The sequence below is a fragment of the Balaenoptera borealis genome, assembly GCF_965194805.1.
Source record: "Balaenoptera borealis genome assembly, chromosome: 14".
Classification (NCBI taxonomy): Eukaryota; Metazoa; Chordata; class Mammalia; order Artiodactyla; family Balaenopteridae; genus Balaenoptera; species Balaenoptera borealis.
Window position 1 is genome coordinate 82,520,522 of NC_138875.1, and position 12,076 is coordinate 82,532,597.

General features: G+C 49.9%; 1 protein-coding gene across 8 annotated transcripts in view; it reads right to left on the reverse strand.

Moving 5' to 3' along the window:
• The window catches only part of CUX2 (cut like homeobox 2), a 266,060-nt gene that overhangs the window by 37,274 nt on the left and 216,710 nt on the right, over positions 1-12,076 (reverse strand). For 6 of the 8 annotated variants that reach the window (XM_082355808.1, XM_082355805.1, XM_082355809.1 and 3 more), the window contains 2 exons: positions 5,365-5,499; positions 2,155-2,278 (listed from right to left, as the gene is read on the reverse strand). In XM_082355808.1, the coding sequence (XP_082211934.1) occupies positions 2,155-2,278; positions 5,365-5,499 (259 nt within the window). Of the gene's footprint in view, positions 1-572; positions 1,664-2,154; positions 2,279-5,364; positions 5,500-12,076 lie in introns of those variants that run through there. The other 2 variants (XM_082355807.1, XM_082355810.1) reach the window with 2 other exon arrangements.

Below are 12,076 nucleotides of genomic sequence, written 5' to 3' on the forward strand. Positions count from 1 at the left end.
TGGCTGCCCTGCTGTTTTGCTGACTGTGTGGCCTCCATTAGAGCTGGTGCCCAGTTAAGGTTCTGTAGCAGCCAGTGACCTTGCCTCTCTGGGCCTCAATTTCCTCATGTATAAAATGGGTTTCTGATGGAGTCTGCCTCAGAGAGTGTTGTGAAGCATGTTCAACGTGGTGCCCAGCACCCAGAGTTCCCTCAGTATCACTGGTTACTATTATTTCCCCTTGAGAGGCACCTTCTTTCCCTTTTCTGTGGCAGGAGTTTGGGAAGCCCCGCCAGCCCACTGTGGTCTAACTTGGGTGTGACGGAAGCATCCCAGCAGAGAAAGAGGACCCCTAGCTGTGCTGGGGGAGGGTTTATGCAAAGCCTGAGCCTTACCTTGGCTGGCTCAGTGACTCTAGGGAAGGAGCCCCGTTTACCTTGATCTTATCCTGCCCCCTCCCCCTCGCTCACTCCATTCCAGCTACACTCCCCTCACACATCAGGCACGTTCCTACCTCAGGGCCTTTGCACTGATTGTTCCCTCTGTCCCTATATACCTGCAAGGCTCCCTCACCTCCTTACGGCTTTACTCACCTTCTCAGTGAGGCCTCCTCCAACACTCTATTTAAAACTTCAGCCCCCGGGGACTTCCCTGGTGACGTAGTGGTTAAGAATCCTCCTGCCAATGCAGGGGACATGGGTTCGAGCCCTGGTCCGGGAAGATCCCACATGCTGCGGAGCAACTAAGCCTGTGCGCCACAACTGCTGAGGCTGTGTGCCACAACTACTGAAGCCTGCACGCCTAGAGCCCGTGTTCCGCAGCAAGAGAAGCCCCCGCACCGCAACAAAGAGTAGCCCCTGCTCTCCGCAACTAGAGAAAGCCCGCGTGCAGCAACAAAGACCCAGCGCAGCCAAAAATAAATAAATAAAATAAATAAACTTTAAAAATCAAAAATCTAAAACCTTCAGCCCCCATCTTATCCTCTCCCTCTTCTGCTTTATCTGTCGTCACAATGCTTATCATGTAGCACACCACTTATTTATCGTTTTTGTTTGTGTTTTCCTCACTAGAAAGTAAACTCCAGAAGGGTAGAGAGTTTTGTCCATTTTGTTCACTGCTGTTCCCTAGAACAGTGGCTGGCACACAGTAGGCGGCTCCATAAATATGTGGAATGAAAAAATAAGTGAATGACAGAAAGGATAAATGTAACGATCATCATAAAATTGTCCTAGAAAGGCCCTAAGAATGCATATTTTATCACCACTGCACCAATTGTAAAGGCAAACATTTACTGACATGTGCTTCTCCCTGTGAGCACTGAGCTAAGCGTGTACAGCTGTCATTTCATTTCATTCTTATGGCAAACTAGGAGTTGACACTGCCTGTGACCGTCAGTGTTATACGTCCATTTGGCTGGGCTATAGTACCCAGTTATTCAGTCATACACTATACATGTACTGCTGTGAAGGCATTCTGTAGAGGGGGTTAACATCTACAATCAGTTGATGTTAACTAAAGGAAAATATTTGCAATAACACAGGTGGGCTTCATTCAGTCAGTTGAAGGTCTTAAGAACAAAACTGAGGAAGAAGAAATTCTGCCTCAAGATGGCAGCACTTACGCCCACCTGACAGTTTCCAGCCTGCTGGCCGGCTCGACCAATTCAGACTTGCCAGCCTCAATCGTGTGAGTCAAGTCCTTGAAATACAACTCTTTTTTTTTTCCTTAATATTTATTTATTTGGCTATGTTGGGTCTTTGCTGCGGCACGCGGGCTCTTAGTTGCGGCATATGGGATCTAGTTCCCTGACCAGGGATCGAACCTGGGCCCCCTGGATTGGGAGCGTGGACTCTTAACCACTGGACCACCAGGGAAGTCCCAAAATACAACTCTTAATTAAAAAAAAAAATTCTACTGGTTTTTCCTCTGGGGGACCCTGGCCAATATACCACCATTAGCCCCATTTTCCAGATGGGGAAACTGAGGCTCAGTGCGGTGATGTGACCTGCCCAGGGCTGGCCACTGAGCTGCTGACGTGTGGCTTGAACCCAGGCCTGCATCTCCATCTCCAACCTGCATCTGGATTCCCAAAGGGTCCTGGGCAGGGGTGACTTTCCGGGTCCCCCCTCCCAGACAGGTGGAGCAGCGGGACCTGCCTGTCCTTCCCCCACTCACTTTTGTTTCTCTGCCTCATTTCTCTGCAGCAAAGTTTCTGTCAGGAGGGCTTTGCTGGGAATGCCTGGGAGGCGGCTCCCCTCAGTCAGCGTGGGCCCAGCCGGCGACGTCCCCTCTCTCTGTTCTGGAGGGAGAAGAAGAGGAAAAACCGCCCATTGCTGAGAGTGGCGTGACAGCCAAAGCTGCTTTCTGCAAACCAGATCGATCAACAGTGCTGGGAGAAGAATCAATTTCCCAAACTCAGCGTTGGAGAGAGCGCAGCTGTCAGGACCTGTTGTCACTGCGATCAGCGGGTTGAGCCTTGGCGAGTGCCTACACAAGAAAGTCAAACGCCATCGTGCCGGCCCCAGACAGCAAACCCAGAGGCTTCCTTTGCCCTCTCAGACCTGTTCTCTGCCTCCTTGGCCTTCTGTATGATTAAAAAAAATCATGGTAAAATATACATAACAAAATTCACCATTTTAACCATTTTAAAGTGCACAATTTAGTGATACGTAGTATAGTCAAAATACTGTGCAACCATTATCAGTAATTCCAGAACACTGACATCACCCCAAAAGGAAACCTGTCCTCATTAAGCAGTCACTCCCCACTCCCTTCCCTAGCCCCTGGCAACCACTGTTCTGCTTTCTGTCGCTACGGATTTGTGTATTTTGGATATCTCATAGAACTGGAATCATAACACCTATCCTTTTGTGACTCGATTCTTTCACTTAGCATGTTTTTGAGGTTCATCAAGGTTGGACCATGTGTCAGTATTTCATTCTTTTTTTATGGCCGAATAATATTCCATTTCATGGATATACCATATTTTGTTTTTTCCCTTTCATCCATTAATGGACATTTGGATTATTCCCACAATTTGGCTACTGTGAACAGTGCTGCTATAAACATTTGTGTACAAGTTTTGTTTGAGCACGTGTTTTCAATTCTTTGGGGTATATCCCTAGGAGTGGAATGGTTGGGTCACAGGGTAACTCCAGATTTAACTTACTGAGGAGCCACCACACTGTTTTCCCTTCCCCAAAATTGATGGCACCTACTCAGATGCTCAGTCATCGCCCCTTACCTGCAGGTGCCCTGGGGCAGGGCCCACGTCAGGTCCATCTTTACAGGCCCCGTGGCAGTTCATTTGGGATCAGTGTGTGCCTTTGGCACCGAACTCATGGAGAGAGAGTTGCTCAGGGGCCAGCCATTGAGGGTGAGTGGCTCAAGAGTTCCAAAATTTGGTCTCCCAACCTTGGGTCCAAGTGACTCAGTTAAATCCTGTCCTAGTTTTTAAGTTTCTACTGTGATCCTGGCACAGGAGGGTGAGTATAGAGCTGGGTCGTTTGTAGAGTGAGCCCCTCGAGAGGCTAGTACAGCAGTCAGCTTATAATACACACACACACATACACACACACACGCACACACGTACTGGGAACGTTCCAGGTGCCTAGGCCACAACAGTGAACAAAAAGGCAAGTTTTGACCATCATGATGCAGAATAACAAGTGTCCTCAAGGAGAAACACAGCCCAGGACCAAGGTCAAAAACTTCTGTTCTGATTCCCCACTTGGCCACCTGCGGCTTCTGTGACTCAGTTTCCTCATCTGTAAAATGAGGCCAATGACATCTCAGAAGACTGATGCCAGGAGACAGTGAGATGCTGTGTGAAAGGCACACTGCACAGAGCAAATGCTCTCAAGAGGCAATTTCCTCAACTACTATTATTCTTACAGAAGGAAGTTTGAACCTCAGAGGGACCTCAGAGGAAGGAGTGACAATTTTGCTGGGGAACCCCAGAGGCTTCACAGAGGTGTGTACATATGAGCAGGGGCTGAAGAACTGCCAAGTCTGCCAAGTCCTGGCTTGTCAGCGTGGCTGGAATCGTATTCCAGGTGCAGGACCAGAGTTGGCAAAGTGCTGTTATTTTAGTTACTGTAAATCTTCCCCAGAAGACCCTGCCTAGGGCCAGGCTTACAGCAGGTGCTCTCTACGTAATGTGGGGAGGGGGAAGGGAGGAGGTTGTGAAATGGGGGACTGTGAGAGAGAGGTTGCTTCCTGAGAAGCGACTTTGTGTCATGCCTTCATTTGACAGGCCTCAGCCCATTTTATCTTCACTACATGCCAAATCTGGCCCACCACCTGTTTTGTCAATAAAGTTTTATTGAAACAAAGCCATGCCCACTCATTTACATACTATCTATGGCTGCTTTCACCCAGAGTTAAGTAGTTGTGACAGAAACTACATGACCTGCAATACCTGCGATAATTACTTTCTGGCCCTTTTCAGAAAAAGATTGCTGACCTCTGAGGTAAATCCTACTCATTCGTTCCTTAGACAAGAATCCCTTCACCTGACTCCCCCAATTCTCTGCTCAACTTTTTCCCCAAAGTCTTTCTCACCAACTGACATACTATATATTTTACTAACATTTATTGACACTCAGTCCCTCCCTCTAGAAGGTCAGCATGATGAGAGCAGAGATTTTTGTCTGTTTTGTTCCTGGCTGTGTCCCCAGTGCCTACGACAGTGCCTGCAGGTCAATGAACATCCAAAACTTGGATGGTTACCAATGGCTTTCGCCTGCTATTTGCTCCTCCCTATGGTAACCTCCTACCTCACCTTCCAGAGGTAACCACCATGCTGAATTTTGTTCACCATTCTCTTGCTTTTAAACATTTTTATCACAACATATGTACACCCAAACACTATTATTTTTAGCTTTGCTAGTTTCTTAACTTGTCTCATTTGGGGCTGAGACAGTGCTGTGTTCACTACATCCTATTTCCCTCTCCTCCTGGGCACACAGCCAGACTACATTTTCCAGCCTCCTTTGCAGCAGGGATGTGGCCAAATGATGTGCGTCACTCCCACAACCTCAATGTGACCCTCCACATTCTTTCTCTGCCTGTTGGCTGGGTGTCAACATTCATTGTGACTCTGGATGTCGAGCATTGATGATGGCAGGACTACCACAGCCTGGGTCCCTGAATGACTGCGTGGAGCGTCCCCTGCAACTTCCCCTCCCTTCAAATATATTAAGCCTCTGAGATTTGGGGTTGGTCTGTCTCAGCAGAACTGCACCTTAACCCATCGCACATCTAAAATCATGATAGAGCTGAGTTCCCTGCCCCCCTTCCCCCGCAAGGGTGGCCGAGTTTGGCTGCCAAAGATCCACAGCCCATTTGTTTATTATGGACATCCTGTGAAAACCTTATCAGTACCTTTGGGGCTGAGGAGCTCAGGGTGTCTCTTCCACGAAGTGTGGAGCTCTCGCCGCGGCTGCCCGCTGGGGTCGAAGCTGGGGGACTGCAGTCTGTCGTCTGGGCTGCGTGAAGCCTCAAACACAGGCACGGGGTCTGCACAGAGAGAGGAGGACAGGGGTGGTGGGAGCCCTGGGGGTCAGGGGGTGCCCCGGCTGAGGCCACAGGGCCAGGGAGCTTGGGTGGGAGGAACCATCCACAGGAGCCATCTGGAATCGCTCTGGTGGATTAGGGGAGCAACGTGGACTTTCTGCTTTATGAGGGAGCAGATCTCCAGGCACCTGCTCCGGGAAGCGTGTGCCATCCCCATGGGTGTGGCTGTCCTGCCCAGCTGGGAATAATAATAACAATTATCATAATAACTTCATTTTCCTGATTCTAGATGCCATCTGTGGTGGCCATGAGATTGTGTCCTGCACACCTCCAACCACAGGGAACATCACTTAGCAAGGACCCTAGCAGGCACACTCTGAAATCCATCAGTTCAAGCCTAGCCTTTTCATGGGACTTCCCAGACAAGGCCTGCAGGCAGCGAGGATAGAGGCAGACCTGCTCCTGGGGGACACAAAACTGCTCTGAGGGCTGAGGACTGGCCCGTGGCCTTCCCCAGTGCTTCCTTCCTTAGGCCATAATGTGGTCTGGATGTTTCCACCCGGTTCCCCACCTCTCCTAGCTCCCTCCCTATTTTCCTTCACCCGAGGTTCCCTAATAGCATCTTTGCACATATAACCCTTGGGGTGCTTTTCAATGGATCTGGGCCAACACACCATCATTTGTGACACTTGTGGCCGATTAAATAATAGTTTTTCTGGGGGCGAGATATACACCTGGATATAAGATGTCTCCGTATTTCCCAATAGCTAAATTGAGGACTCCAGGTCCTTCCACCTGGAATTCTGTCCCCCCTCCTACCCTGTCACCTAGCAAGCACTTCCTCTTCCTTCAGATCTAGAATCCAACACCTCTTCTTCCAGCAACTCCCCACCTGGGGCAGGAGGTTGGTGCAGCATCTTCCACGTTACAAAGCCAGTCCCTGGGAATAGGTTCCCATGATGCACCCAGCATCCCCTGGAGGCTGGCCTGGATCTAACTTGTTTTCACAGATGAGGAAATTGCTCAGAGAAGCCAGGTGACTTGCTGAAGAGTGGAGGAGAGACTCAAGTCTGGGTCTCTTTCTCTGATGCCACAAAGACTTCCTGTCCCAGTGGTGTGGATATTTCGACCCCAGTAGCTGCAGGTAGTTAGGTGTTCATGGGGTCCCAAGAAAGCCAGGGCCTCCTCGCTTCAGACCAAGGGGTCTGGTCTGGCCCACATTTTTTCTAATGCCCCAGAGCCCTCTCTCTTCCTGGTCCCTCCTTTGGGATCTCCCACCAGCATCTGCTTGGCCATTGCTCTCTGCTGGTGTGGACCCTGGAGTCAGATGTCCCTGGTCCTGGTCTAATCCATACTTGCTTCTTAGGATTGCTGTGTGACCTTGGTAAATGGCGCTACCTCTCTGTGCCTCACCATAAAAGTACCGACCTCGTGGGCCTGTGATGAAGATTCATGTAAAGTGCTCAACACAGTGCCTGGCACTTGGTCAGCTCAGGACAAATGGAAGCCCTCACTATTATTCCTGCCCTTCTGAGTGCAAGCCACACTGGCCTTCTCTCAGTCCCTCAAATGCACCTTCCCACCCCAGAGACTTTGTACGGGAGGGAGCCTCTGCCAGGAACACCCTGCCCTCCCCTATCCCTTTCAGCTAGTTAATGCTTACTCATCTTAGCAACTCAAATGCCAATTCTTCCAGGAAGCCTTCCTTGACCAGTCGGTCTTCTGGTATGAGCTCTCCCAGCTGCCTGCACCTTTCCTTCACAGCACTCACTGTACTTCCAATTTTCATTGATTTGCAAGTGCACCTAATTATACCCGCTGGACTGCAAACTCCACAACAAGGCAGGGCTGGGACTGCATCTGTTCTTGCACCTCCACTGGATCCCTTGTGGGTGAATGAAGCCTGACCCACAGTCCAACCCAATAAACATCTGCTCATGGAAGAAACAGGGCAGAGCCTATACTTGGGGACCTTCAGGTCTGGCTGGAACAAGGCCACCTCTGCATTTTATCCCTCTTCTCCCGCCTGTTTGTTTAGGTGGTGGGAGGCTCAGACAATGGGTTTTTGTGTCGAGGTAAGCAGGTGCACGGGAACGCTGCTGCTGGCTTTCCTCTGTCAGCACTCCCCCACGCCCCGTCATTAGGCAGGGGCTGCTCAGCAGGGTATGCCATTATGTCTCCCCGGGCTGATGTAATTATACATTGACATAATTAACCCAGCAAGCGCATTAGGCAGGCCAGCTAAAAATTCATCTATAATTATTTGTTGTGTGCATGCTAATGAGTCCATCTGCACTGCCTTTGTACAACATGGACAAATTAATTTACAAGTCTGGATTTTTTAATAAGTTCAAGGAAACGCTTCCTATTGTGTCCTGGTTTTTGAGAAAGGAAGAAAAAGGCGACAAGCGCTTGCTGGGGTCAGGGAGGTTAGATAAACACGGGAGGCTGCAGCTGAGAGCGGCATGGAGGGCTCGCTCTGGTTCCAGGGAGGTGGGAAAGATCCAGCTCATGGCTCAGGGGCCGGCTGGCCAGGAGCCTGTCCAAGCCAAAGGATGACGCTCGGGTGAAAAAGGATGTCATTTACCCCATTCCCAGGGATCAGAAACTGATGTTTGTTCTGCTCGGAGGCCCTGCGGTCATCCCTTGCTGCCTTGTGCTTTGTCCAGGGGAAGCTGACCGCAGGTGGCCTCCTGGAGAGACTGGAGGAGCTGGGTGGCGAGTGGACACTCAATACGGGGTCAGCGGGTTCCAAGGCTCTGTCTCTTTGCCTTCATTTGCCAGTACAGGGTAGAACATAGTGGTTAAACTCTCAGAACATGAAGTCCAGCGCTGGTCTCTTGAGCCTCAGCTTCCCCACTTAAAAAGTCAGAAAATATTACAGTTTCTACTTCTCAGAAGTTACTACTGGGAAGACTGAAAAAGATTACTGAGAAAGGCAGCATGATTTAAGGACTGCTGGTGTCAGCTCCAGCTCTAAACTGGCTATGTGACCTTTGGACAGTTAGTTAACCTCTCCAAGCCTCCATTTTCTCATCTGTAAAATGGGGCTGCAAGGACTGGATGAGAGACTGTGTATAGAGATTTGCACAGTGCTGGGTGCACAGTAGGGCTTGATAAGTGTTGGCTGCTGTTATTACCCTGAGAGGGGGCAGCACATCGTCCCGTGACGTTCTAGGAGCTGCTGTCTACATGGCAAAACTCCACGGAGACTCAGGACAGGGTAAGGCCTCATATACTCTCATCAGTGCCTGGGAGACTCAGAATCCAGTAATCCTGCGTTGAGCTCCACTCAGGGACTCAAAGGCTCTAGCTTAGAAAGTCACACTGAGGAGGGACAATTTGTCAAGTGTCCAACACCCCTACCCCAGTGCACAGTTGGGGAAAAGTGGGGTCCCGTGACTTCCCTGAAGTCTGCCAGTGAGTTGGTGGTAGAGCCAAGATGGGGCCTTGGGCCTCAGCCTTTTCTTCCCACACTGTGCTTCCTCCTAGATCCCCAATTTGAGAGAGGAAGTCGGGGGAGGTGCAGATGACTCAGCCGAAGTCAGGCTGTGGCCAAATCCTAACAGCCGGAGCACTTTAAATCGATTAGAATTCATACAGTCTTCACCACAACACTGTTAGTAGGGCTGTTGTGTTCCCATTCTATAGATGGGGAAACTGAGGCATGGGGGAGTGAGATCACTTCCCCAAGGTGAGGCCCAATAAGGTAGATGCTGCTATTTCCATTTTCCAGACAAGGAAATGAAGGCCCAGAGAGGAGATTCCATGTGCCCAAGGTCGCCGAGCTCAGAAGTGGCAGGGGTGGGATTTGAACCCGGAGTGCCTGGTGACTCTTTGTAGTGGGCTAAGCTGCCTTGAGGCAGGGCATGGGGGATTATTAGGCCAGAAGCACGAGAATGAGGGCTCTGTTCTTGGCCTTGCCACAGGCTTGCTGTGTGACCTTGGACAAAGCATCAGACTTCTCTGGGCTCTAAATTTCTATTACAAGTATCCTTGAGGCACACAGTCAACATTGGTTATCACCAGATAGGGCTGTGGTCCTGCCAAAGTGAGTGTTTTTGGCCCTGGGCCTATTCCTTGGCTCTGGGATGCTCAGGGAGGGTGATTATTAAACGCCTTCATAGCTGAACTTGACACTTGAGGTTTGAACATTGTGAACCCTCCAAATTCCCAAAGCCACTCTCAGATAAAGGGGGAGAGGGATAGGTTGGGAGGCTGACGGTCAAATCCTGGCTGTGACAACTTTAGGGAAAGTCACTTAGGTCCCCTGAGCCTCAGTTTCCCCATCAGTAAAACAGGGATAACAACAGGACCTACTGTAGAGGGCTGTGCAGGGACTCCATGAGCACGCTGAGCCCCTGTGACAGTGCCTGGCACCTAAGAGTCTAAGTGAGCGTTACCCTTATTCTTACGACTTGCGGCAGTGTGGGATGTGCCACCCAGCTCTCCCTTCGAGAAAGAACGTCCTGCGAGGAGTTGGTGACAGTCTCCAGGCGCTGCACCTTCGGATACACTGCAGTGTTTGTTTGGAGGCCAGGTTTCCCCAGGCCTGCTCCCAGCCAATGAATGAGCAAGACAGGGACAGTAGGGCTGGGCCACTCCTGCCGATGCTGGAAAAGGCAACCTAGTATTATAGACTAAAATGTTTTCCCCCAAACCCATATGTTGAAGCCTTAACCCCTGATGCAACTGTATCTGGAGACAGGGCTTTAAGGAAGTAATTAAGGTTAAATGAGGTTGTTAAAGAGTGGGGCCTAATCTGATAGGACTGGTGTCCTTACAAGAAGAGGAAGAGACACTAGAGCTTTCTCCCTCTGCACATGCAGAAAGGAAAGGCCATGTGGGGACACAGTAAGAAGGCAGCCATCTACAAGCCAAGAAAAGAGCTCTCACCAGAAACCAACCCTGCTGGTACCTTGATCTTGGACTTCCCAGCCTCCAGAACTGTAAGAGATAAAATTCTGTTGTTTAAGCCACCTGTTTGTGGTGTTTTCCTATAGCAGCCTGAGCAGACTATTGCATCCTGCTTTGGGGGTTCTGTTAGTTTTAGCTTGGCTGAGACTTTTTCAGACCTGCACTGCAGTTTGAGGTTCCTCCTACCAACCCTCCTTCCTTCCCTCTCTCCCTCCCAGGTGTTAGACCAGCATCACCAAGTGAAGGCACTCCTGGTCTCCTCCTCTCCCTCTCCTTCATCCTTCACAGGCATCTTCCCCAATAAATCTCTTGCACATCTGGTGCCATCTTGGCATGTGAATGCTTCCAGAGGACCCAAACCAATATGTGATTACTCTTCTGCCTCTCAGAGCCTCAGTTTCCTGATCTGTAAAATGGGGATAGTCACAGTGCCTCTCCTGTGGAGCTGCAGCTAGACTCTGGGGTCTGGGGTGTGGAGCCCATGTTGAGGTGCTGGTACATTCCACAGTGGTGAATCTAAAGTGGGCAGAGCTCACAGGGGGACCTATGAGTCCATGCACCTGCTTCACGCAGCAAGAGTTTGTTGAGCATCTATCTGTGGGGGGCACAGGAGTGGCCCTATGTGTAGCTGACATCCCCGTCAGATAATATGGATGGGGAAAGGACTTATCTTAAGAGCATTAGGAAGTGACATGTTCTAATTCGCCTTTTTCAAAGGCTCATCCAAGCTGCTGCAAGAAAAATGGGCTGTAGAGGGTGCCAGACAGGGGGCTACTGCAATAGTCCAGGCAGCGATGCTGGGATCAGGGCGGTGGCAGGAGGAGTGGGGGGAAGTGCTCAGACACAAGAGGTAGATAGGAAGAACTGACGGGGTGTGGTGTTCTAGGCTGAATAGCATTTCCCAAATTCATGTCCATCCAGAACTTGTGAAACTGACCTTATTTAGAAACAGGGTCTTTGCAGATGAAATCAAGTTAAGATGAGGTCGACTGGATTAGGGTTGACTAATCCAATGACTGGTGCCTTTACAATAAGAGGAGAGGACACAGAGAGACAACACACAGGCAAGGCCCTGCGAAGACAGAGGCAGAGATTGAAATGATGTGTCTACAAGCCAAGGAATGCCAACAATGGCCGGCCACCACCAGAAGCTAGGAGAGAGGAATGGAACAGATCCTCCCTGTGCGCCTCCACAAGGAACCAACACTGCCAGCACCTTGATTTTGGGCTTCTGGCCTCCAAAACTGAGAGAATAAATTTCCATTGTTTTAAACTATCCAGTTTATGGAAATTTGGCATGGCAGCCTCTGAAAACTAATACATCGTGTGTACTCTGGAGGTTCAAAGTCCAAAGTCAAGGTGCTGGCAGAGCTGTGCTCTCTTGATCTGTTCCACGCTTTCTCCTAGCTTCTGGTGTTGCTCGCATCCTTGGCATTTCTCAGCTTGTGGTGGCATCACTTCAATCTCTGCCTCTGTCATCACTTGGCCCTCTTCTCTGTGTGTCTCTCTGCTCTTCTTATAAGGACACCACTCATGGTGGATTAGGGTCTCACCCTAAGGACCTTGCCTTATCATGATCACATCTGCAAAGACTCTATTTCTAAATAAGGTCACATTCACAGGTACCAGGGGTTAGGACTTCAACATATTTTTTGGGGGCACA